The sequence below is a fragment of the Oculina patagonica genome, chromosome 7 (genome assembly GCF_052425735.1).
Source record: "Oculina patagonica isolate OP01 chromosome 7, crgOcupat, whole genome shotgun sequence".
NCBI classification, from domain to species: Eukaryota; Metazoa; Cnidaria; class Anthozoa; order Scleractinia; family Oculinidae; genus Oculina; species Oculina patagonica.
Window position 1 is genome coordinate 27,234,970 of NC_135764.1, and position 25,146 is coordinate 27,260,115.

The 25,146-nt window shown below is 37.9% G+C and overlaps 2 protein-coding genes and 1 pseudogene across 2 annotated transcripts; 2 read left to right on the top strand and 1 right to left on the bottom strand.

Moving 5' to 3' along the window:
- The first annotated feature begins 313 nt into the window (after positions 1–313).
- Positions 314–1,963, top strand: LOC144660356 (XK-related protein 6-like). Its single transcript, XM_078520961.1, has one exon. The coding sequence runs from the start codon at positions 621–623 to the stop codon at positions 1,737–1,739; it is 1,119 nt and encodes a 372-aa protein (XP_078377087.1). The 5' UTR covers positions 314–620; the 3' UTR covers positions 1,740–1,963.
- Positions 1,964–5,688: 3,725 nt separating this feature from the next.
- On the top strand, positions 5,689–6,945 carry LOC144661441 (XK-related protein 7-like; annotated as a pseudogene).
- Positions 6,946–7,810: 865 nt separating this feature from the next.
- On the bottom strand, positions 7,811–23,352 carry LOC144660592 (GTP-binding protein 4-like). Its single transcript, XM_078521256.1, has 20 exons — positions 23,272–23,352; positions 23,140–23,198; positions 21,869–21,980; positions 21,285–21,388; positions 19,858–19,941; positions 19,600–19,652; positions 19,040–19,103; positions 18,606–18,642; positions 17,942–18,034; positions 17,129–17,191; positions 15,792–16,014; positions 15,083–15,279; positions 13,151–13,363; positions 11,715–11,780; positions 11,489–11,535; positions 10,905–10,998; positions 9,450–9,518; positions 9,226–9,354; positions 8,522–8,588; positions 7,811–7,964 (listed from the first exon to the last, which is right to left on the bottom strand). The coding sequence occupies exons 1-20, from the start codon at positions 23,317–23,319 to the stop codon at positions 7,879–7,881; spliced, it is 1,908 nt and encodes a 635-aa protein (XP_078377382.1). The 5' UTR covers positions 23,320–23,352; the 3' UTR covers positions 7,811–7,878.
- Positions 23,353–25,146: the final 1,794 nt, after the last annotated feature.

A 25,146-nucleotide genomic window follows, 5' to 3' on the forward strand; every position in this document is an offset into this window, starting at 1 on the left:
TTTGCCCCCGTCTAAATGCGAAACCACTTATTTTGCTTTAAATGACAAAGAGCGCATTGGACTGTTTCTTGCCTTCAAGCGAACAAAAATAGAAATTAATTTGCCATTCAGCAATCAATTCAGCACAGGTAAGATTTTATTCAGCCAGTTTGAACATTTCGCAGCTTATGCGCCCAAAATGTCTTATGAAACGATTATTTAAGAGTTTTTCATTTTCATTTGTTTTGTCGATTTCCCTTAATATTTTCTTTCTCTGATTATAGTCAGAAAGAAAAATACCTTTATGCCTTCTTTTATCGCTCAATATTTTAACCTTCCTTTCTGAAAAGACGCCTAACAATAATATTAAGCTCTGACTCCTTTTTACTGCTCTTTTTTCTTTAATCATTGAAGTCTAATCGTACCTTTGATGACATGCTGTTACGGCACAATAAGCTTCGAAAACAACCGGAACTCTGAATCAAGCTTTCTAATCAACATTTCATACTTCGGTAGGTCCGTCGACTGGAAAGCGGAATATTTTGTTCTGTGTTTTCACATACAGCTACTCCTTACTTCAGCCATCCAAAAACTGACGCTAGTGTAACTTAAGTCCCGAAGTCCAGTTCACTGAGTTCAGTATGTCAGTGGAAGATCTCAAGTGGTACAGCCCAATCGTGCTTCTTGCTGGAGCCATTTTGAGCTTTGCTGACCCGATCACCGACATACTCACATTAGTCAAATTCTACCGCGCAGATCACAAGACATGGTTTGGCGTGGGACTCGCTTTTGTTATTTTGCCGTGTTTGGTGTTCCCGATTCTGTACCTTTTTAAGATCCATAAGAATCCATACAGTGGCACTAGAAAATGTGCGCAAACTATTCTTTGTGCTTCCCATCCATTTTCAGCAGCCTTGGCGAGACTGCAAGGGTTTGTTTTTGGCATAAAGAAATGGTGGCGCTGCGATGCAATCGACTCTGTCGGCAGCGAGGACACTGATGACCTACTGGAGCACATTGACTTTGCTGTGCTGTTTGAGTCAGTTCTTGAATCTATTCCCCAGTTCATAATCCAGCTATACGCCATGAGTGTGCAAGAAGAACCGGTGGAGGTTATTCAAATGATTTCTTTACCTATCTCTTTCCTAAGTCTAGCTTGGGCGTTTACAACCGTTGATAAGTTGACACATCACAAGGCTATCGGCAACCGAAATATAGCACACAAGCTTGCTCTCTTTGTAGCTCACACGTTCCTTCTAAGCAGTCGACTATTTGCTGTTTGTTACTTCACCGTCAGCTACAAGTGGTGGGTTATCGGCGTCTTGTTGATTCATTCCTCATTGATAGTGATAACTGACACCATTTGGTTTTGCCAAAAAGGTGAATGCGGTGTCGCTGTAGGAGTCGGGTCAGCCCTTTTTTTCTGCCTCTATTGCCTTAGAGATGACATTGCATTACGGATCATGCAAGAAAAGTACTCAACGACTGAGCTGAAAAGAATTCAACTGTTTTCCAATGTGTTGTTTGTATTAGAAAACGTCGTAATGATCCTGTTGTTCTATTTTAGCCAACACTCCAACACGTGGTACTCGTTACCAGTCACAGTCTGCGTGTGCTTGTTCAGTGTTCTTGGCTCAGTTATGAGAGTTATCCACTTCCATTTCTTATACAAAGATGCAAGTGATGACACTGTCAATTCACAACTGAGTAGCAGTATCGATTCGCCACCTGAAACGTTGTACTGGATATCAACGGTATAACTTATACAAGTTCAAAGCTGTGAAATTTGCTATGAACTGGCCTTCTTACCTTTTTTTAATGTTTAGAGGACTCAGAATTTAAATGACAATCTGCGAGGAAAAGAAGAGACTGCATGCCAGTAGTCTTATTGTAGCTAACAGGGTTCTAATTTAATTGAGTTATATTCATTAATTGAGACATTTAACGTACTTTTTAATTACCTTTTTGGGATGTATAAATATGAAAACAATTAAATAACAAAGGTCAGGAACCAGTCTTTTTGCAAATAATTTTTGTCACAGCTAACGTGAATACAGTATAAATACTACATGTTACTGAAAACAGACCTTTTCAATTCACTACATTTCTTCATTTAAATTTTCTGTTTCGTTTTTCCTCTTGCACTGAGCTTGGGCCTGAACGTGGAGGAACACACAATTAAAGTTCTATATAAAAACTCCAAATCGCACAGAACTGTTGCCATTAAATACAGTAAAAACCTCCCCATAAAGCGGACAATTATTCATGCCACCCAGACACATTATATTCCTCTCTCTTTGTGCCCGGTTAAAGGTTTCCCGCACTTGTCACCCAATTACATGTCATCCGTGTGTTCTGGTCACGCCTTAATCGCCAAATCATTTTAAGTGTCATGTACAAAGACTGCACCTCTTGTACCCAACATGCCCAGCAACATCCTCGTGCCTCTCGTTTTGCGCTGGCGTCCATTTCGCAATTCTTTCCTGTGTTCAATGATCGAAGAAAAATACGAGAAAACAGAGGGCTACCATGGCTGGACGTAACCGACTGACATGCGCAGTTTGTTTTTCCTCAGAATTTTTTTCCGCCAGCCGTAGCGATTCGCCCTCCCTGGTTTCTCCCACTGTACAGCGCCAACTGCGATTTACAATAGTGCTTGCTTACTCCTTCAGTTGCGGTGTTTCGCTGTAGGACCCCCGTAGTAGCTTTGCGGAAAGAGTTTTCTCCTTAGATGTTATTCTTATAATTAAGAATACAGTTGTGTGAAAAGAAATGATGTGTAGCGGAAAATACTCCTTGTTCTCCTAACAGGAGTAAAACACATGATCGTACAACTCGATGTCTATTCGGGGCCCTCAGTTTATTGAATATTTAAGTGATTTTTCGCGTGCGAAAATCGCCCCGTGTGAGTCATACTCGACTACTCGACTAACCTTGGGAAAAATAAGAGATTACTCGTAGTCTAAATAATGTTAATATTTAATCGTATGTAGATTTGCACGGGCAATTTGACTCTTGTCGCTTTGAAAAACATCATCGGCCAGCCTCATGATTATCATTGTGTATTATTTGAAATAATTCACAATAAGTGAATGAAAAAACTCTCTTTCTTTGTCGTGAGTTAATCGCACGTTAATCTTTCTATAAAATGCAAATATCTTTTCACCGAGTGCCGCCAGTCTGTTCTGAATGGACTGTGACCTCCGTGAGTTGCTAAGCAACCACCTTTGCACCTGCCAAAGAATTCCGCCGAGCGACAAGGAAGAACCAAGCCAGATAAATGTTTTGAGTAGCCCCTGAATCATGACACAGCATGCACAAGCAACACTTGATAAACGTTATCTTTCGTTGAACGCAAAAAGGAACGACGTTTGGGTGTCATGACACTATATTTTCAAGTGAAAATATAGTGTCATGACACTATATTTTCAAGTGAAAATAACGGTCAAAAGAAAACAAGTAATTAATATCAGAAAAAAATAAAGTCACTCAATAAAAACTGACGCGCATTCGGCTCATTAACCAAATAATTTTAATTTGTACGTTTGGAGTCCGACTGGGTGTTAAGAATAGGGCCTGTTATCAAGGATCTAAAGCATTTCAAACACTAAGCAGTAAAGTTTTCCCTAACATTTCTTTAAGATCAAAAAAGCCTTTTTTCAGGTCGCTTTTTTTTCAGTTGTTTGTGATGGCAAAGAAGAATGTAGGGTGCTGTAGCCGACGTACTCTGCATCACACAAAACACTTTTATAAAAGTTGTGCTAAAGCATCGTTGTTTAACTATGGATTGTTTAGGTTACAGGAACCCAACGTTTCTACAGTTTCTACAGAAAATGTGTTCGGCTCATTAACCAAATAATTTTAATTTGCACGTGTGGAGTCTGACTACGTGTTAACAATAGGTCCGATTATCGCGAATCCAAATCATTTTAAACACTAAGGGCCGAATCGCACTAGCGGACAAATTTTGTAACAATTGGTAGATTTCATCATTAACGTGTCACTTGTTACAGAAAACAAGTGCGAGTGCGGTTTTTGAGACCTAGAACTTGTCCAACATTTCAGGAAAACAAAGAAGCAGTTGTCTTATGATTGGCCTGCGTTGCACGCGCGATAGATGTTGTCAACAATTGCAAAAACAAGTGCGAACGACTTGTTGGACAACGGCAAATTTTGTCAAAACGGACAAATCATCAAAGGGGCCGAAGTCATGCCTCAAGGCAGGACTTTTCATGACAAGTCGCATTCCCATGCCCCTCGTAATGCTAGATAACAATACGTTGTTGATTGGCTATTGTGTTTGGCCCAAATTGCACCGAAAAACAATACGCACTCAAAAGTTGTTGGGATAGTATGCACCGTGATGTGGCTGGCTCTCACTATCGTAATCCAGCCGCAAAATCTTTTCGCGAGAGGCAAAGCATATTTATAAGTAAATTGTTTCGGCCAAATGTAAGAATGAGAAAAGAAAAAGTTATCTTGAGACGACTCATTATTCTCCTGCATGAGAACGCGTACTTTAAATGCCAATTGTTTTAGATTTTTTTACCGCGTTGTACTGCATATTTGATGTTTGCCCAAGACGGCCGTGCTGAGAAATGTACAGGGATGGCAGAAGCACGTGCAGAGCTATTGTACTAATAATTACACCTTTTGTTTTCTTCAAAATGTCTCTGACTTGTCGCGACAATTTTGTTTTTGTAAAAAATGTTATGACATTTAAAACTTGTCCGCTAGTGCGATTCGGCCCTAAGCAGTCAATTTTCCATGACATTTCTTTAAGTTCCGAAAGTCTTTTTTCAGGTCGCCTTTTTTTCAGTTGTTTGCGATGGCAAAGAAGAATGCAGGGTGGTGTACCCGACATGCTCTGCATCACACAGATCACTTGCAAAAAAGTTCGAATTCTACAAAAAGCATCGTTGATTAATTATGGATTGTTTAGGTACATGAATCGAACGTTTATATGGTTTCTTCAGGAAACAAAGTGCATTCGTCTCAATAACCAAAAATTTTAATTTGCACGTGTGGAGTCCGACTGCGTGTTAACAATAGGTCTGATTATGGCGGATTAAAAACATTTAAAACATTAAACAGTTAAGTTTTCCCTGACATTTCTTTAAGATCGAGAAGTCTTTTCTCAGGAGGAAGCAACGTCTCGGTGTCATCTTAAAGTTATTGAAAAACAAAATTAAAGGTAAAAAATTACAATTTAAACGACTAAAATCAAGTTAATAAATAATAACGCGCGTGCGGCTTATTTGAAAAACATACAACTTTTCACGTAAGGAGTCCAACTGCGCATTAAAAATGGCTTTCATATCACGGATTCAGAGCGTTTTAAAAATTCAGCAGTTTTTTGTTAGAGGTTTTCATTTTCATTTGTTTTGTCGATTCCCTTTACTATTTTCTTTCTCTAATGATAGTCAGCGAGAAAAATACCTTTATACCTTCTTTTTTCGCTCGATAAACCTTCTTTTCTGAAAAGACGCCAAACAATAATATTAAGCTGAGGCTCGTTTTTACTATTCTTGTTTCACTAATTTGTTTTACCAACTTGACCCGGGCCAGCCCAATTCTCGATCTTCATTGACGTCTAATCGTAGCTTTGATGGCATGCCGTTACGGCACAATAAGCTTCGAAAACAACCGGAACTTTGAATCAAGCTTTCTAATAAATATTTTATGTCTCGGTAGGTCCGTCGACTGGAAGGCGAAATAGTTTGTTCTGTGTTTTCACACACAGCTACTCATTACTCCAGCTATCCAAAAACTGTTCAAGGCTTATACGCTAGTGCAACTTAAGTCCCGAAGTCCAGCTCAGTATGAGAGAGGAAGAACTTAAGTGGTACAGCCCAGTGTTGTTTCTTGTTGGAGCCATTTTGAGTTTTGCTGATCCGATCACCGATATACTGACACTGGTAGAATTCTATCGCACAGATCACAAAACATGGTTTGGTGTGGGGCTCACTTTTATTATTTTGCCATGTTTGGTGTTCACGATATTGTACTTAGCTAAGACTGTTCATCAGGATCGATACAGTGACACCAGAATATGTACGCAAACTATTCTTTGTGGTTTTCATCCATTTTCAGCCGCCTTTGCGAGAATGGAAGGTTTTTTTTTGCATAAAGAAATGGTGGCGTGGCGATGAAATTGACTCGGCCAGCAAAGAGAAAGCTGATAACCTACTGGAGCACATTGACACTGTTGTGCTGTTTGAGTCAGTTGTTGAATCAGCCCCGCAGTTTGTACTCCAACTGTACGCCGTGAGTGTACAAGAGGAACAGGTGGAGATTATTCAAATCATTTCTTTACCTGTCTCTTTCCTAAGTCTGGCTTGGGCGTTCACAACCTTTGATCAGTACTGGTATCAAGAGGTTATCGATAACCTGACAGTAAAACACAAACTTGTTCTCTTTGTTACGCACGTATTCCTCTTGAGCAGTCGACTATTTGCTGTTTGTTACTTCATTGTCAGCTACAAGTGGTGGGTTATCGGCGTCTTGTTGTTTCATTCTTCTGCGATAGTGACAGCTGACACCATTTGGCTTTGCCGACAAGGTGATTGCGGGGTTTCGAATGGATTCGTGTTAGTCTTTTTTTTCTGCGCCCATTGGCTTAGAGATGACATTTCAGTAGTGTACACGGAAGATTACTCAAAGGAGAATGTACAAAGAATGCAGCTGCTTTCCAATGTCCTGTTTGTATTAGAAAACTTCATCATGATACTGTTGTACTATTTTAGCCAACACTCCAACACGTGGTACTCGTTACCAGTCACAGTCTGTGTGTGCTTGTTAAGTGTTCTTGGCTCGGTAATGAGAGTTATCCACTTCCATTTCTTATACAAAGATCCAAGTGATGACACTGTCAATTCACAACTAAACAACAGTATCAATTCGCCATCTGAAACGTTGTACTGGATATCAACGGTATAACTAATATGAGTTCAAAGCTGTACATTAACTGGCCTTTTTACCTTCGCCTTCTTACCTTTTTTTAGTGTTTTAATAGAGGACTCTGAATTTAAGAGACCGATCGTTAATTACGTCCTAGTGGGGGGCGGTGGTTTTCAAAAAAAGTGTAGTGTTTCAAAACTGAACCCCCCCCCCCCCCCCCCCCAAAAAAAAAAAAAAAAAAAAATTTTGAGGTAAAAATTATACCCCCCTTCCCAATTCTTGTTTGAAAAACGTATCTGTGAGGAAATTAAGAGACTGCATGCCAGTTGTCTTATTGTAGCTGACAGGGTTCTGATAGAGTAATATTCATTAATTGAAACAATTAACGTACTCTTTAATAACCTTTTTGGAACGTTAATATGAAAACAATTAAATAACAAAGGTCAGTAACCACTCTTTTAAAAGGAATTTTGGCTTCTCATTTGTGTGCTAAGATCATTACATTTTTTTTACTGTTAAGAGGACTCAAATACTTGTTTGTTGGTACGAAGAGAAAAAAAACTGCATGCCTGTAGTCCTCCTGTAGCTGATAGGATTCTATCTTAAATTTTCAAAATTGTCAAAATATATTGTCAAAACAATATATTTTGTGATGGCTTCTCATTTGTGTGCTAAGATCATAACATTTAAAAAGTGTTTTAGAGGACTTGGAATTTTTATGACACTTGTTTACAAAACGAAATGTAAGGGGTTGGGTACTATCATTGTATGTAGTTTTTAGGCAATACCATTTTTTGTGCAGGGAAATGCTATTAAATTGTTGTTGTAAAGTTTGATGAATTAACAGTTTATGTCAATGTTATATTTATCTTCAAGGGAAGAGTTTTTTGGGACATTTAAATATTTTCACCCCAAGCACTAGGCCAACAACTTTGAGCCGGAAATTTTATTTTTTCATAAAATTTGTCACAAGAACATAGTGCTGAGAAATCTTGTGAACTATCTTCTCTGGACTTTGTTCGTCTTTCGTTTGCCTGCAAACATGTGTTTAGGCATTTTTGTGGCGATCTTTCTGTCTGCTTCTCCTGTGAAGTGAAAAATGCAAAGAGGAATGAAAATCGAATTTCACATCCGGTAGTTTCATTTAGATAAAAAATCTACTGTTATTGTTAAAAAAACCTCAAATTTAAAATAATGGATCTTTTCACCGGAATTAATAACAATGTTGTTGCCGTCGTTTTGTTACAGTGGGCCTACTTAAACTGGGCTTTTTGAAACAAGACTAACCAGGCAATCAAAACACTAATTGAAAACAAAGGTGCCATTAACAGCCTTCGTCAAAGTAGCCTGGTTCAAGTGGTCACACTATAATAAATGTCCCTTTTATTTTACTTCAGAGAACTCGCAGAGGATGAAAGATGCTATTTGTTTTTTTAAACACCATTCTGTAATGGGGGGGGGGGGGGGGATGCGCCAAAATGGGCTCCATGATGTCAACGCCCACTACTGTTCCGAAGTAAATTTGTACACAGACAAGCTTGTTAACAACAACAGGTTGTCCTGTTCTCTACAAGATCAACTTAAATGTGATTCTATTTTTTTGTTTTCACTGGAGCTTATTAAAGGCAGAAATAGCACTTACCTGCTTTGCCCATGCGGTTGATGCCCCTTTGAACAACCTTTGACAACTTTTTCGCTTTCTTCTTTTTCTGTGAAGAAAATCAACCATTGATACAAATCTACTCATTCCTATGCATGTACTGAGCAGAGAAGACCTGTTCAACAGATCGAGTGGTAGGGTAGTTTGAGTGTGGTAGCTAAGCTGAGCTTTATTAACGCAGCTGAACTGCAAAGGGCCATTAAAAGCCATAAAATTATTTAAAGGGCGATTTTGATGCATTTTCGGCATAACGGAGCTAAAATTGTGCCTCAATAGTTTCACCCATTCACAAGATGCGCAGAGAACACCAAGGTGAAGATATTACGTAATCATTTCAAAGGAGAGCAATTGAAAATGTATTTAGTTTTTAACAATTTGTCCATGATACATGGGCAGAGTTTGAAAACGTCTGACAGAAGTTTTCAATTTCTGTTTAAAGTCTCATGCCTGTATAACTCATGATAATACATCTTTTGTTACCTTAGTGGACTGTTATACAATGTAGTCATTTTTTTTTAACAAAGCTAGACCATTACTTTTAAATTTTCCATTACTATAAATATTTCTTTTGACTTTGACTTTTCGAAGTGATTCTCATGATACTGCATGCCCTTTTATAAGCAGAATTAAGTAAAATGAAGGTTCTACATGTACTCTCTCCCACAAATATTTTTAGCTTTTTTTACCTCTGGGGAGCCTATGCCTGACTGGTCACGTGGTGGCCGTGATAAGCTGCGTGTGCCACTGCTGGCAGCTCTCTTTCTTTTTCGGCTCATTGGAGTCTGGGAACGAGCTCTCTTCGCTGCCCCATCTCCCTGCAAACAATCAATTAAAACCAACAATAGTGTTCAATTCTTCCAACTCACAACTTACATGTATCCAAGAAAATTTTCATTTAAATAACACAAACCTCCTCAATGCCTTCCATTTCATCGTCCAAATACTCTGGGTCGTTTCTCCTGCTGCGGGCTGCTTGAGCCTGAACACAGAGAAACAATCATTTTAATTCTAAATTGTACAACTCAAGATCACACAGAAACAGTGAAACGAGTACGGTGAGCACCTGCCACAAAGTGGACAATAATTCATGCCACCCGGATGATGTCTTCCCTCTCTTGGTGCCCATTTAAATTTTCATGCTTGTCGCCAGGTACATGAAACATATTTACCGATTGCATGCTTTCCCACGTTTTCAACCAAGTTTCACGCCTTTCCACACTTGTCACGGGGTTGTACACTGCCCCACCCTTGCCAACAGGTAACATGCTTTCTGTGTGTACTAGCTACTAAAATGTTTTCACCTCAAGCCACTAACGAATTTATTACACCACTGATCACAATGCTCTCAAGATTGTCTCTGCTGTTATACACTCTTCACAGCATCCTATTTTTCCATTTTAACAATAGAGTGTTTCTGTTGAGGAACTATCAGCTGTTAGCATAACCACACTACCTTTTGGCCCATAGTTGCCCCGCAGAAATTTGATGTTCTTAAAACAAATATTAGCCCGAGAAGCGATGCTTCGAGGGCAAATAATTATGCTAGTTTTAAGAACATCAAATTTCCAAGGGGCAACTATCAGACCGTTAGTTCCGAGAGAGAAACACTCTATTGTCTTCATTGTTCACCACTAAATTTTCTTCCGCGCCCACACACAAAAACAAGCATCGTAAATTATTTTTAATTTTGAGGATAAAAAACTCAATTGAAAGCCAAAATTTAAAAGCGAAACAAAACCAGACGAGAAACCCACTAAATGCAGTGAATTTGGTTGGGTTCTTTTGTCTGTAGGCAGCTTGTTTACAAAAAACAGTTACAGGCAGGCACTATCGATCTGGGCATTTTTCACAGGAGGGCACTATGGGCTGATAGTGCCCTCCGGCAGACGAGCACTTTCGTGTCACGTGTTCAATTTAAACCAATCAGAATCGGAGAAAATTTAGTGGTGAACTATAAGAAGTCATACATGTAGAGATCGATCGTTGAGTTCGATGGTTCCTGGACAGGTGCGAAAACTAGGGAAAGTAAAAAATGCCTGTGGACTTTAACATCCCACACCCCTACCTACGGGCTTTTAGCACTCTTCCCAGTTTTCACTCCAATCAGGAACCAAGATGGCAGTTTATGCAACTCCAGGATCAATCTCTACCACTTCACAAAAAAAATAGGATACTGAGCTAGGGGACTGTGAACAGTCTATCTCTGTGATCACCACAAGTGGTTTTAACTTTATATCAAACTTAAACAAAAATAAAAAAATTTAATAAAACATATAGCAACAAAGGAAATCAGCAATTTAACTACCGTACCAAGTAAATGCTGAGTGACATGTATGAAGTTTGATAAATTTTAGTTTAAACTCGCCTTTAGAAATGTGGAGCGTGGCAGTTTTGCCTTGTTGTTTCTTGGCTTCATTTCCCGATGCGCCTTGACAACAAGCTTCTTCTTTTCTCGGATTCTGTTGAAAAAATATTCAAGAGTACAGATTGAACTAAGTGCTTAAAGTAGCAATTTTAAGGATGGTGTAGCTTGAAAAGTGTACAAATTTAGCTTCTTTTTGTCTTACCCAATGACAACCATTCTTGTTTGACCCCCCCCCCCACCCACAACCATTCTTATTTGACCCCCACCCCCTCCCCACACAACCATCTTTTTAACCTCCTCCCCTTTTTTTTTCTTTTTTCCCTTTTTTTTTTTTAATTATTTTGGTCTTCAGTTTCTGTATGGAGGTTATTGATTCTTTTGTTCAGTTTTTTTTTCTGCCTGGAAACCATGGTAAGGTATTATTTTGACGTTTGCTTCAATTTTTATCTTATTTAATTTGTCTATCACTTAAACTACAGCACATGTACAGTACATCTAGAGAGCTACAGGTATAATTAATTTCTTTTCTGATTTTTGTGTTTGTGTGTTGTAGAGGAAGTTCACCATGATGCTTGAGAACTCACTGTTCAGCTTTACTTCTAATGTCCTCTTCTTCAGAGTCTAACTCTTCCTAAAATATAACAAAATTGCAAACACTCAAACATTTAAAAAAAATGAAACAAAATGGTATAAGGCCTGACTGTGTCATTCAAAATAGTCAAAGTGGACTTGAACACATTTATATAGGCAAGAAAGATGGTAACTCATAAACCATTTACTTCATGTTCAACAACATAAAGTGTGACTCACCGGCTCTGAGTCGTATAGCCCTGCAGCTTCACGCAACTCTTCTTCTTTCTCCAACTCTTCTAATTTCTGTAACAGGGAAAGCAATATTTCATGTCTTGAGATCGTAAAAGCAAAAAACTCTTGCCTTCGCTAAGTAATAAACTACTGTTTACTACAGAATAGAGCAATAAGGGATGGATGGTGGTGTAATGGTTAGTTTGCTGGACTCTGGAACAAGGGGGTAATACTATATTTCACCCCAGCAATTACACTTATTTCTTATATCCATTACAGACATGGGTGGGGAGAGGCATATAATGTACATGTACCGAGGTAAACACTTTTTCAATAAGAAACAACACAAAAAAATCAATAACCCTGCATAGCATCCTCTCCAGGGGGTAATAATGATACTCCTAGTCACTTCATGCTACGGAAACCAAAAAAGTTCTGAACAGACTGATGTACTACATTACCAGTAGTTCTTATCCATACTAGATACTCTTCCTCATTAACAAGAACACAATTAATTGACTTCTTCCAAAAATAAAGCCCACAAAAATAATCCTTTTGTTCAAAGTAAAAATGGGCACAGGCTCATTTGTCAGAATCTTGCAGTACAATTACATACCCGATACATTCCATACATACCTTAAGTTTATTTGAACTCAGTTTATCAGAGTAGCTACATGTAGTGATAGCTACAATTATCTCAGAGGAAACAATATAAATTTAAAAAAAAGAAAACTATAAATATATTTAAAATTTCTAGATCGGATAGTACACAACAGTTCACGAGTTGCTTAACCCTTGACTCCTGGAGATTTTCCAAAAAAACGCATTTTTTAGGTGTTTTTGTCCTTTTAAGGTCTATTATAAGCTAAAAAATTAATGGCTCTAAATCACTCAAAGGATTCAGCCCTCGAAACATAAAATGCATCCTGGTATTTCTCACCAGAATGATGTTTAACAACTTTTTAGCTCGTGCATGCGCACAAGTCAAATTTTGGACATAAACCATCCTACCACTTTAGGCTTTTTTTTTTTTTTTTTTTTTTTTTCGCTTTTCCTTTTTTTCTTCTTCCTTTCTTTTTGCTGCAGTGTTTAGCCTTCTAGCAGGCTTCTTTTAGTAGAAGAATTTCTGCAAAAGCGAAACGAGGCAAGAACTACTTACAATGGACAAGCAAAGGGTCGAAAGAGGCAATTTTCCTCTGAGTTTTTCGCTAAAATTTTGAAGCGTTTTGGTGCATATTTCAAGTTCCATGCGCTGGTTTAGTTATCGTTGGAAAAGGTCTTCTACTGCTTCACAATTTGAGCATAGATGTCGCCTTTCTGGGTGAAAGGTGATGACGTCACAAGCGGGACAAATGCCCCGATCCTTTGCGGCCGGTTTAGGCCGGTGCAGGAGTCAAAGGGTTAAAGTCCTTGTAACAAGTGATGGTTCTGTAAGTACCCACCTTCATGATGTCTGGATCAATGAAGTCTGCCACATTCTTCCCAAGATAGATCTCAGGTAAAATGTCATGTTTTTCATCATCTTTTGCCAAATCCCAGTGTTGTCTCATGTCCATGTAATAATCTTCTCCCAGTTCGTTTTCCAGATCCTTTGCCAGTTTTCTCTTTGGTTCGGCACCTTCCACTGCCATGGCTTGCCTCTTGTCAAGGACAGCCTGTTTTAAAATAGAACAAAAAATCACTCGAACAATGCATTAACTCTTCATTTTAATGGCTTGTTGTCAAAATTGTTGGGAACAGGTACAGTATCATATAGTACAAATGTTTAAATTTAATTGATAACAAATAATAATGCAAATTCCCCCTCAAAACTGATTGTTCTGAACTTCATTCTCCATAAAATGCTGAATTTGGTCATTTCACATTGTTTCCCTTCCAATGTTTTTTGAAGAGGATGGCTGATAAATTTAATTATACATGAGTGCATACAATGCACTTTTAATTAAGTTTTAAAGCAGGCACTGCTTCCCGGCTTACCCTTCCCGGGTACTCAAAGTATACATGGCGGGGGGTCCAATGAAGCTTCATATTGCAAACCCAAAAAAATACACAAGCCTGAAATTCTAGACCCAAAAAAATACCTGGCATCATTGATGGACATCACTGTAATGAGTCATAGAGAAAAACAGGAGAAGTAAACAAGATTACAAATTTAATGTATATTGTTTTGTCTTCTTAATATAAACAGTTTTTCCGGAACACACGTAGGTGAAAAAAAGTTCAAATGTCTGAATATTTTTCTGATACACTGATCGCAATGAAAACCCAAAACGAAAAGTTCACGCGGAGATAAGACTTAAAAAAATACCCATATTTTTTCAAGACCTAAAAAATTATAATTATGACAGAACTCTTGACCCAAAAAAATACAGAGCATGTAGATTTTCAACCCCCAAAAAATATATCGGACCCCCCCCCCATCATGTACACTTTAAGTACCCCCCCCCCCTGGGGCTTCCTTCTTACCGTAGCTGTGTTCTCTTTTATGACACAGATCAACTTGGTTTCCTTAAAAATTTCTTCAAACTTAATACAAAAGTTGTATTCTTTTGAATTAAAAGAGGAACATTAAAAGTGACAGTCTGTTTAAGTTAATGCATTTTATCAGGAAGGGCAGTCACATCTTTTACAAAACAAAAGTTACTAACAAGGTTTACAAAGACAGTAAGGCCCCTGCCAAGGTACATGTAGTGATGGTACATGTCACACATAATTATTTTATGCTAAATTTGCCCAACCCACATAGATGCCAAGTTTTTTGGTTGGTATGGAGTGAGAAATTGAATTGCTCCAAAGGGGCGATAGTGAGACCCAGAGGCTTGTACTTTAAGGGGGGTCTGGGGGTATACTCCCCCAGAAAATTTTTAAAAATGTTAGTCGCAGAGAAGCAATTTCCTTCATTCTGGGCAAGCTTTTGTTGGTTTTAAGCTCTTCCCTACTCGATTAGCATTCATCTCTACCAAAGTACAGCTGAAAGTACACCGTACGAAAATGGAAGCCCTAAAGGTGTTTTTTTTTTTTTGTTTTTTTGGTTTTTTTTTTTGTTTTTTTTTTTTTTTTTTTTTTTTTTTTTTTTTTTTTTTGTGGGGTGGTAAACGGAAAAAACCTAACTCTTCATTCAAATTAATAAGACTTTTTCCTCAAGTTGTAGTATTTTAAAAAAAGCGTGATATTTCAAATGTCTGAATGGCGTGGTTGCGTGAGATTGGGTCAAAAAGATACCAAAGATACCCTGCCCTGCTCCTTTCTTTAAAGGGTGAATAGAGAAATTTACTGACTTACATGTACATGACTTTTTTGTACAGTTCATTTGAATATGACGAATGTAACACAGCGCTGTAGCTGCGTCACACTGCCAGTAGGTTACAGTGTACCTGAGGAATGCATGGTGGTCTCTCTTTCTGGTCTCGCAAAGTTGGCATGGCAACATGAAGTCTGTTCATAACGTCTTTGGCTTTCTTACTCTTCATTTTAACTTCCACTCTCTGAGCCAACAACTGGTCACAGGCTTCAGTTTTGACAGTCATCACGCCTTCCTCGCTCACTGTGCTCATGGGCAGAAGTGTAACACCTACAATCGTGTACAATGAATTTTATAATACTTAACAATTAGATAATATATGAACACGAGATTTTTATGGGGTGATACTGTAGTTGGTGAGGCCGACTTAGAAATTGAGCGCAAATAATCTAATTGTTTTAGTAGAATTCAAACTCATTTTCCTTAAAATAATAATTTCTAGAAATTAGAAATTATTGTTTTTCTATGTATATGAACTCGCTTTAAAACTTCATATTTTAGCGAAATTGTGCGCACAGACTGAATTGTGATTTAAAACTTTCAGTTTTGAAGTCATGTTCATTTTGTTCATTCTGCAGTAATTTTCACGTTTTTACTGTAAAGGGCCAACTTTCTAACTACATGTACATTGTACATGTACATGTATTAACTATCAGTGTCATAGAGGTAGTGAAGGGAGTCAGGAGGGTGGAACCACAAAGCGTACAGGAAGCCAGAAAAGAAAGTGTGGGAAGTGGCTTTCAAAGGTCGCAAGAACTAATATTGAAAAAATCTAAGCATACCATCTTGATCAAAAGCTTTGAGAAGATCTCTCTTCTCTTCTGACAATTCCTCGGGTCTAACCACATCCACTTTGTTCATCACCACAAGCAGTGGTTTGTTAGCAAAGAGAGGTTTAATGCCATTAAACAGCTCAATTTGTTCCTCAAGTGTGTGTCCACACTGCTCTGAAATATCCATGATGTACAGAATGGCAGCTCTGAGATGAGCAAGAGCTGTGATAGCCTGGAAGATAATAATAACAATTCAAGATTTCAAATAAAATTAAATACTCAGTTGATAAACTAACTAACTAAAGGTAATCAAGTTACTTTTGGCTCAAAATAAGCTAGTCACAGGGCTCGAGACTAACGGTAGCCAACTAGCCAAAGGCTACTAAACTTTAGGTTTTGGCTACCAGGTTTAGCATTCCTACTAGCCATTTGACTAATGAAAAACTCGGAAAAGTCAACTGTTCTTGATAGTAATAAATATACCTGTCAGTGACTAGTGAAAAATTACTTTTGGCTAGTAAAATCTGACATGTCACTAGCCAGTAAACCAGTGAGTTGAAAAGTTGGTCTCAAGCCCTGCTAGAGTCAGAAGGTTACATCTTTTGAACTACACCTGTACATTTATATAAACGACCTTCTTGAGAAAGCGGACTGCACACTATTTGAAAAGACTAGTGCAGATGAAAACCACCCACAGTACAAATTATTACCAAAGCGGCATTGCTCTGCCCACCAATTAAGGAAACCTTATATTGCATTGCCCCTAATAAAAACTGATCATTTTAAGAACAGTTTTAGTAATAGGTTAGCTTTTAGATATAATTTAGCAATTAATTCTTAGTTTTTATACAGTTTTTTTTAATAAATAGTCATCAGATTGTAACTAAGTTTTTAATTTTTATTCTTATTCGTGTATTTGGCTCTTTTTAATATTTTTATCATTATTACTGTTGATATGTATGTTATCAATTGAAATAAAGACACATTTTATTTATTTATTTAATATGTACATTTACATTAAGTTTGACCATCCCCCTCTCCCCCAGTCCCCTCCCCCCCCCCCGGTCTAAAGGATCATTCACTATGGATAAAACAGTCATTTTGTACCCGATACCTGTACATTTTGTAGTTCTAAAAGAAAATACTGTCTTGGATAATTTTACAAGTTCACAATGTAAACTGTACAATGTACAGTTCATTTGCACGTAATTTGACTAGTAAACATCTCAATAGCTATTGCAATTACAAGTCATTTTTTCATGTTTGACCATGGACATAAACCAACTAAAGAATGTATGAGATTTATTGAATGATGCCGACCAGTTGATACAATAAATTATTCTAACCTGCATTTCTATTGTGTTTCTTTCCTCTAGTGTGTGATCGAGGATTCCTGGAGTGTCAACCACCTACAACGACGATAAATAACATTTTACAACATTTAACTGTTACATGACAATACGGTCTACACGTCTGATTGCAACATGTACCAGAAAATGTTAATTTACATTATAAACAGCATTATATGCACTGTAGACTACTAGCAGCACAATCTTTTTTTATAGAAATGAGTTGGAGCAACGTGCTGTAGGTAATTTTCATAACGCTATCTAAGTAAAACCGACATTGTGGTACTTGCGAGGAATGTTTCGTACAGCTTGGCTGTCAGTTTAAAAGCGCTTTGGACATGTCTTTTGGAAACGATTTAGAAACCCTTTGGAAACAGTCATTGGAAACTCTTTCGAAACACTCTGGTTAGAGCGCCCAACCGCTATCTGGGAGGTCATGGGTTCGATTCCCGTCGGGGACTCAAATTTTTTCTTTGTCCCACGCTCGTGTCATGTTGAATAATTTCTTCACTATTTATCACCGAGCTTGAAATTTACCATCTTTATTATTCACTCTGGATTTCAACTCTTTGGAAACCCGTTCAAAACCCTTTGGAAACCCATTCGAAACCCTTTAGAAACCCGTTTGAAACCCTTTGGAAACCGGGTTTCGGGAAAACCCTTCTCAAACCCTGTTTCATTAATTTACAATGTTTGATAAGACATGTTTTCGTATGGAGGGTCACAAATGTATGTTGAGTGTTTATATTACTTGATGCAAATTGTAAGCAACATAATTATACCTCATCATCACAATGTACAGAAACTGACCTGCCATCTGAGATACTTGTAGTCCATGTGACCAACAAACAGGGACTTGGTCGTGAAGGCATAAGGTTGGACCTCCACATCTGCTCTTGTCACCTTGTGGAGAAATAAGCAATTGTATGACCAGTGTTATGAATTAACTGTATATATTGAGATAGACAGCGGTAAAACATACCCGTGAATTTGCATATAAGGGAGGCAGTTTGGCCGAGTGGTTTAGGGTGCTGGTGTTGTAATTCGGTTGTTTTTGGTCCTCCCGAGTTCAAATCCTCAGGCACACTTTGTATATAGCCAATTGGTCTGCCTCCTGCCAGCTGGGATTTTTAGTCATGTTATGTTCATTCAGAATACTTGTTTACTCTGTTTCAGTGGCACGCCTGTAAACTAGCTACATATGTATCTCGAAGCTAAGTGCATGACCACTATAAACAACATTTACATTATTTTTTATTTTACATTTACGCGTATATAGAAATGTCTTGATTCTCTCCAAAAAAATGGAATGCAGTTTGTACATAAAAAAATACATGAAATCTCAGCCATTGAATATTAAGTACTACACATATTGTATACATGTATATGAAACACTTTTCTGAGCTATATTGGAGCAGAAATGAGCTGTAAGACAAAAATTATTGACCTGTGTTTTCTATAGGTGTCCTCCTACCTTATTCATAAAACTTGATTTTCCAACATTTGGAAAGCTGATAGACAATTAAAAAGAGCCTTGTTAATAAACAAATTATTCTGATCTTATAAATTGATGTACATTGTATTTTCATAACACGTTTTTAAGTGGCATACAATGTCATCATTAACTTTGTACAGAGATAGCAAGTGCACAGTGTACTGCTGTACACTGTGCGTGCAGTGTACTGACTGCTGTCAGCAAGAGCAAAAGGATTTCCCTCTTTCCAGGCTCTATTATTCATCTTGCATGAGTGAAACATCAGAGATTTGATGCAACATAATCATGCCATTTATCATGACACATGCATGTTCCTAAAATTATTGATTGACTGTAAAGTTACTTGCATGCAAAAATTCACTATTATAAAGCAACTCTGATCTGATCTATTATTTTAATGTCAAAAGACTTACCCACAGACTAATAGAGTTCTTGTATTTGGGTCAATGGAAGGAAGCCTTGCCACGTGCTGTCGAACTGTGGATGTATACAGTCAGTCAGTGTATCTTAATTTACATTATGTATATATGTACATGGCTTGAAAGCCTTAAATTCAACCTTTGACAAACATACATTTATCTTAAATATACTGTACAGTGTAGGTTGCCCAGGGTTGCCCATGAGGCAAGTGACCATGAAAGTTATAATTACTTGCCCATAAAAAAGACATAGAAAAAAACATTGATCCAGAAGATTACTGGTGAATTTTTTTTTTTCATTAACAAGTAATATTAATATTAAACACAAGAGACTGGAGTGTTTCATCAGGGTATCCCAAACACCGAGAAGAGAGTTACGATGTGTAGCGGAGTATTTTTGACAAAATTCGAGGTGTTTAGATAGCTGATGAAACACTGTCTTGAGTGTTTGATAAACCTTCTTTAGCAGAACTCATATGAAAAGCTCATAATAAATTTGTGGATAAAAATAGAGCTTAATAAGAGAGAGAAAAAGATATAAGAAAATGTCTCACCTTGTTCCAAATACTGCAAACTTTGATTTTGCCTTTTCATTATTGTACACATCCTGAAACAATTTACAACAGTTTTATCAATTGTATTTTGTAAAAATTTTTGAATTGTGAATAAAGTTACCGTATGTTTTTAGTTACAAATAATGTGGGTCAGAGCTTTATTGATGATTTATAAACTTTGAGGACGGCTCTAACAATGAAGGAAATGCATATTTCTCCAATAGACCAACAAAATCAGTACACAGAGAACTTTCATACCTTCCCAGAGCTGCTCGTTTTAATTGTTTACATCTGTACAGAGAGTCACCATATTTCATGAGCCTCACATAATCCTTGGCAACACTGTTGAAACATAAATTTTATACCATATATTAAGTTGGACACATGGTTAAAAAAAAACTGTTATCCCACCTCCCACCCCTTTCCGTGGTGGTTCTATCTTAAGTATTTCTTCCATATCTTTCAAGAAATACTGTACTGTATACAGGGCTTCTGATATTATGCGATGTTGCGATTTCGCATAATTGACCTCAAATCGCAACTTTTCGCATAATTCATCAAAAATTGCATAATTCGTACAAAATTGCACAATTTTGAGCTTTAACTAAGTTCTAAGACAATTTCAAGTTTGTTTCAAGGTGGTTTACCTCCAAAAAAACCTTGGAAAACCTCTGATGTCTCTGATGTGGTTTCCAAAGAACAACATTACTTCGAGCAGGCAACTTCCTTTTTCAGTTTCAACTTAGCCACAACAACATTCACACAAATAAATTTGCTTTTTATTTTTGCTTTCTTGTATTGTACTGGAGTTTACAAGGCAAAATGGCTGAATTATGAAGTAAAAAACATTGTATATTGTTTGATCGTTCGACGTACATGTACGTTTACTCGTGCGCCTTCATTAATTCAGTCAGCGGTATCTTATCACTTCATATATTATGTCACCTAAAGTCTCCTATGTTCTACTACGTCATGTAGTGTACACGGAATGCCATTTGACATTGGAATAAACACAAATGAGGTCAAAATAATTTATTTTCATTCTAATACAGATATTTATCCTTTTCTTATGCTCTTTGAAATGCTCAAAATGGATTTTAATCTCCCGAAACCTTGTAAAACAAGCTTAAAATCGCTCAGATATAATCGCATAATTTGCCGCATAATAGTACTTTCTTGCCGCATAATCTGCCCTAGAAATGCCGCATAATTTCTGCTTTTTTGCCGCACCCTATCAGAAGGCCTGTGTATAAGGAAATGTTGTGAAATTTGACTTGTTTTCTCCAGGTTCCTGCCACCTTAAGTATCCTGCTACCAGCCCTTTATCCTTCCTCTTCCTGCCCCTTTTCTTCCAGGCTCCCACGTCACCCCCTGTCCCCCCTCCACAAGAGAGGATGTTAACAAATATGCATGGTAACTGATGAAAGATTGAGCAATTCTTTGTAGAGGTTCTGCAACTTGTACATGTTTGCACCTTACCCCCTCTCACTTTAAAATTAAATTTGTCATAAACTTTAAATTCTTCCACAAAGGATCTGCACAATTTAGATTTTCTTAAACAAGTAATAATATGAAAATGAATACAAAACAAAGGAAAATATCAAATTGTACCAAAAGGGGACAAATGAACCACAGCATAATTATACATGTACATGTACTGTGTACAGTAGTTGCAATAGTCTTACTTGTCAATCAAGTGTCTTGCAGTGTTTATCTGTCCTAATGCTAGCTTATAGTGATCCTTGTCATACAGAACATTCATCAAATCAGCATAGAATGGATGGATATCCTAAAAAAAATCAAACGTTACACTGAAGAAATGGTGAATGCTTTTAAAATTCATTGTAGACTTGAACAAACAATAGTTAAAACATTCTTGTAAAGAACACCTATTCGCCAGGCAAGTATCCATTCTTGTGGGTAAGCATAAAATGGTCGAAGACATTAATTTTTGGTACACTGTTTTCTAAACTTATACTCAGAGTTATGGTTACGCTTGGCAGCTAGTTGATGGCCACATCAATTTTCCGAGAGGTGACTGCACCCAAGGTTTTCATCCAGAAGTCGCTAAAACATTGTTTATCTGTACCTGTGATTTCTTTTGGAATACTCATGAGTGCGTGTGCTAGTTTTTGATTGGATAAATTAATTTAGAAATTCTTCGAGTGCGTATGCGCGTATGTGCGTCTAAGGTGCGTATACGATGGATACTTATTTCTGAGCGGTACTGTATACAAATGTAGTCATTTAGAACCTTTATCAAACATACCTCCAGCCTGGGAAAATCTGTGATAATCTGGGTTAGTTTGTCATGATAATTCTGTTGTGTAAACTTGATCTTTCTCATGTAAAAACCACGAATCCGGCTTATTTTGAAGTGTCTAGTAAACAGAGAGAATCACATGTCAGTCTATAGTACATCAAAGTAATACCCAGCTGGAACTACTGTAGGACCTTGTCAACTACAGTCAACTCTCGCCTTGCAGACACCCTGCTATTGCAGACACTCGCTATCACGGTCAAAATCCAGATCCCTGGCGAAAGAGGTTTGACTGGAAATGACTCCCGCTATTAGTAATATAGCGGGACTCTCGCTATTACGGACAATAAACAACGCCCGAGCGTGTCTGCTATAACAAGAGTTGACTGCACCACTCATTATAAATCAAAAGCTCATTGTCTAATTGTTAAATAGAAAGGGTACTAAGCACAGGACACCCACATGCATTAACTGTATGCTAGTCAAATTCTCATGCACATAGATCAGAAATAACTATTATTCAGGGTTGTCGTTAAGCACCGGCTGCCAGCTAATTTTACCAGCTGAAAGATGACTTAAATCCGGCTGAAGTTTCACATGAAAACGAAGACTTGGGTAAACCTTTAGACCTGCCAAGGCCTAAAAAGCCAGCTGGGCTTGTTGATGAGCTGGTTTAGTGTTTTCTTAGCTACATCCCTAATTATTTTGTTTTGCCAACATTTACAGCTTTGAGGTCAGTAAATTACAACATTTACAGGCAAGCTCACTAGTCTGTCATTGAAGCTTATACAGTTACAGCTAGCAACTTTTTGTACAAGAAGAAATACAAACAACAGGCATTAAAATATTAAGCTTACATGTACTGCTGTAAATGAAATCAAGCCATGAATGGCGTAGGGTTTTCAAGTGTTTTATAAAGCTTCAATGTCGTTGATACAATGTAAGTGTACTTCAGTTCTTTCTCGATTGGTCTTCCTTATAAAATAACTTAAATTGTCAACAATTTCATGTGAATATATGAAAGAGGCTTGATGAAGTCTACCGGCTCTATAAAATTAAAAACCCTTTGAATGAGTACATGCACTGTAGCTCAGTTACAGTAAAACAGTTAGCCAAGCAATACTTGTATCTATAAATCACGTTACTAAATAACCATTTAAAAGATAATACTTGTAAGCAACACTCACACAGACACTCTAGTGCCACAATCGCAAGGATGTCCATGGCTTTTTAAACCGAACACAAACTATTAAACAGCTGATATAAACAACTTCGCTTACCGATGAATTACGGTTGGAGTTTTCCGCTGAGTTCTCGAAAGAACGATGTCGACAAAGTCCTAGAGCAATTGATAACTTTTATCAGTAACTTATAAACTCAAACAGCTGATTCAATTCTTGTTTGATCCTTACCTTTGCCGAGGGAACAACCGTAATTTTCTTGAAGTTGTAATGCGCCATGATGGAATGGACACACGTGAAAAAGGAAGAGTTTTCACCACGTTGCGTAATATAACCGCTGACCAGAGGATGGCGTCGAAGCAAAAACTGTAGGCATGCAATGCGTACAGAATTTAACTTTGTTTTATACAACAAATCTAAGACTAAAAGTAGCATATGCTTTTTTTTTTCTTACAGTATGCTTTTTGATGCGATCAGGATATGGAACTTTTTCTACGTCAGATAGATGCCCCTGGTCTTATATTTGCCTTTCTTTTGCTTCAGGCTCCGATCTCTAGCAATTTTTGCGGGTTCTGGCCTATCGGCAAGGGAAAAGCCCTGGGAACGAGGTTGGCCTATCGGGCGGCTGTTCTTCTTCTCGTATCTGCAAGCTGCTTGGCGCCATTTTATTGCCTGTAAATAAGGGAACTGGGAATTTACTTTCGATTTTCGCAGCCCCGCTAGACGACGAACGCGGCAGTATCGCGATCCCAGGCCCCGGGGGGGGGGGGGGGGGTACTCCGGGATCAAAAATACGGTGATAATCGAATGGAGGCAAAACTCAGGACCCAAAAAAATCATTAAGTCTCCCAACATTACCCAAAAAAATCTCTGCTAGCATAATCGATAAGGGCATATCCAATTCAAGGAAAGAGTGGATGGGTAGCGGCTGCACCCCCTAATAATAACAATAAGTCTTGCTTTGGAATCTGAATTTGCTTGATAAATAAAAACGTCTTGACAGCAAAATGTAAGGAGGGCAGTAAACCTTCACAGGCCAATTTCACGGCAGTATTCACCAGGAATCGATCGCAAATAAAAGAAAACAACAGGTGAAGCTTGATAACTCCAACCCTCAACTCAAACCTCCCGCTATAAAATCGAACATTTTTTTTCGATTCCCCTCCAACTCGAACTCTCAACTGAACTTGTTTTCGACTTCCCTTGAAGGCTCGAGTTTTCGGGATTCAATACGGTATAAAACGCAATGGGCAAAAGCGTAAAACCAAAGACAAAAGAGTTGAGAAGGTGAGCAGTTTTGTTCTTCCCCTTCGTTCACCCATTCAATGCTGAACGTCAAGCAACATTTTTTTCAATTGTGCGATGCAGTCGGGAGAATAAGTGCCAGTTTTGGCAAATTTTCGTTGAAGCACTCGAAGGATTTCCGAATTATTTTATCCAATCAAAAAATTAACTAGAGCGAGCGCTTGCGAGTTCTCCGAAAGCCGTGGCGCGTATAAATACGTCATGTCGCTTAGCAACTTCTGGGACGAAAACCGCGGGCTCAGTCACTTCTCAGAGAAGTGATGTCGCCATCAACTGGCACTTGTTCCCTCGACTGGATGAAGGACGAGCGTAACAAAACAGAAGTACTGGATCCTAATCAGCAAAAAATATACATTAATCAACGAAAACAGGCAAGGCTGATTTATCAGTAAAGGAATATAATGGCATTATATTCCCTTACCGTAAATCAGCATTGCTTTTTTGTTGATTTGATCTTTTTTGCAATAGATTGCAAAGCGTTTCTGACGTTGATAGTGGGACCGATGGCTCCACAGAAAGTTCGAGCAGAATTTTTTTAAGTCTAATTCAAACTCACTCTTATGGTGTATATTTAGTAGATACAAGGAAACATTAAATTTATTAGTAGGTTGATTCTGCATGAAATGAAAACGCGCTCGATTCGCCAACATATCATGAGGTTTCTTCCGATATATTAAAATTCAGCTTGGTAGCTAGGCCAAGAGGTCAGAGGACATTAGCCGTTCCGAGGTTGCGCAGGGGACTGGGGCGAGTTTCAAATTTTACATAATCGATATTCTGACACCACCACATGGAAGATCA

Bases quoted from the DNA above. Each gene is read 5' to 3' on its own strand.
- LOC144660592 (XM_078521256.1), bottom strand. From the start codon at position 23,319: ATGGCGCATTACAACTTCAAGAAAATTACGGTTGTTCCCTCGGCAAAG. The intron at 19,104-19,599 runs GTGAGACATTTT...ATACATCCACAG, and splicing joins TTTGCAGTATTTGGAACAAG to TTCGACAGCACGTGGCAAGG. The intron at 18,643-19,039 runs GTAAGTCTTTTG...ATTGTCTATCAG, and splicing joins AGAACTCTATTAGTCTGTGG to CTTTCCAAATGTTGGAAAAT.
- LOC144660356 (XM_078520961.1), top strand. From the start codon at position 621: ATGTCAGTGGAAGATCTCAAGTGGTACAGCCCAATCGTGCTTCTTGCT.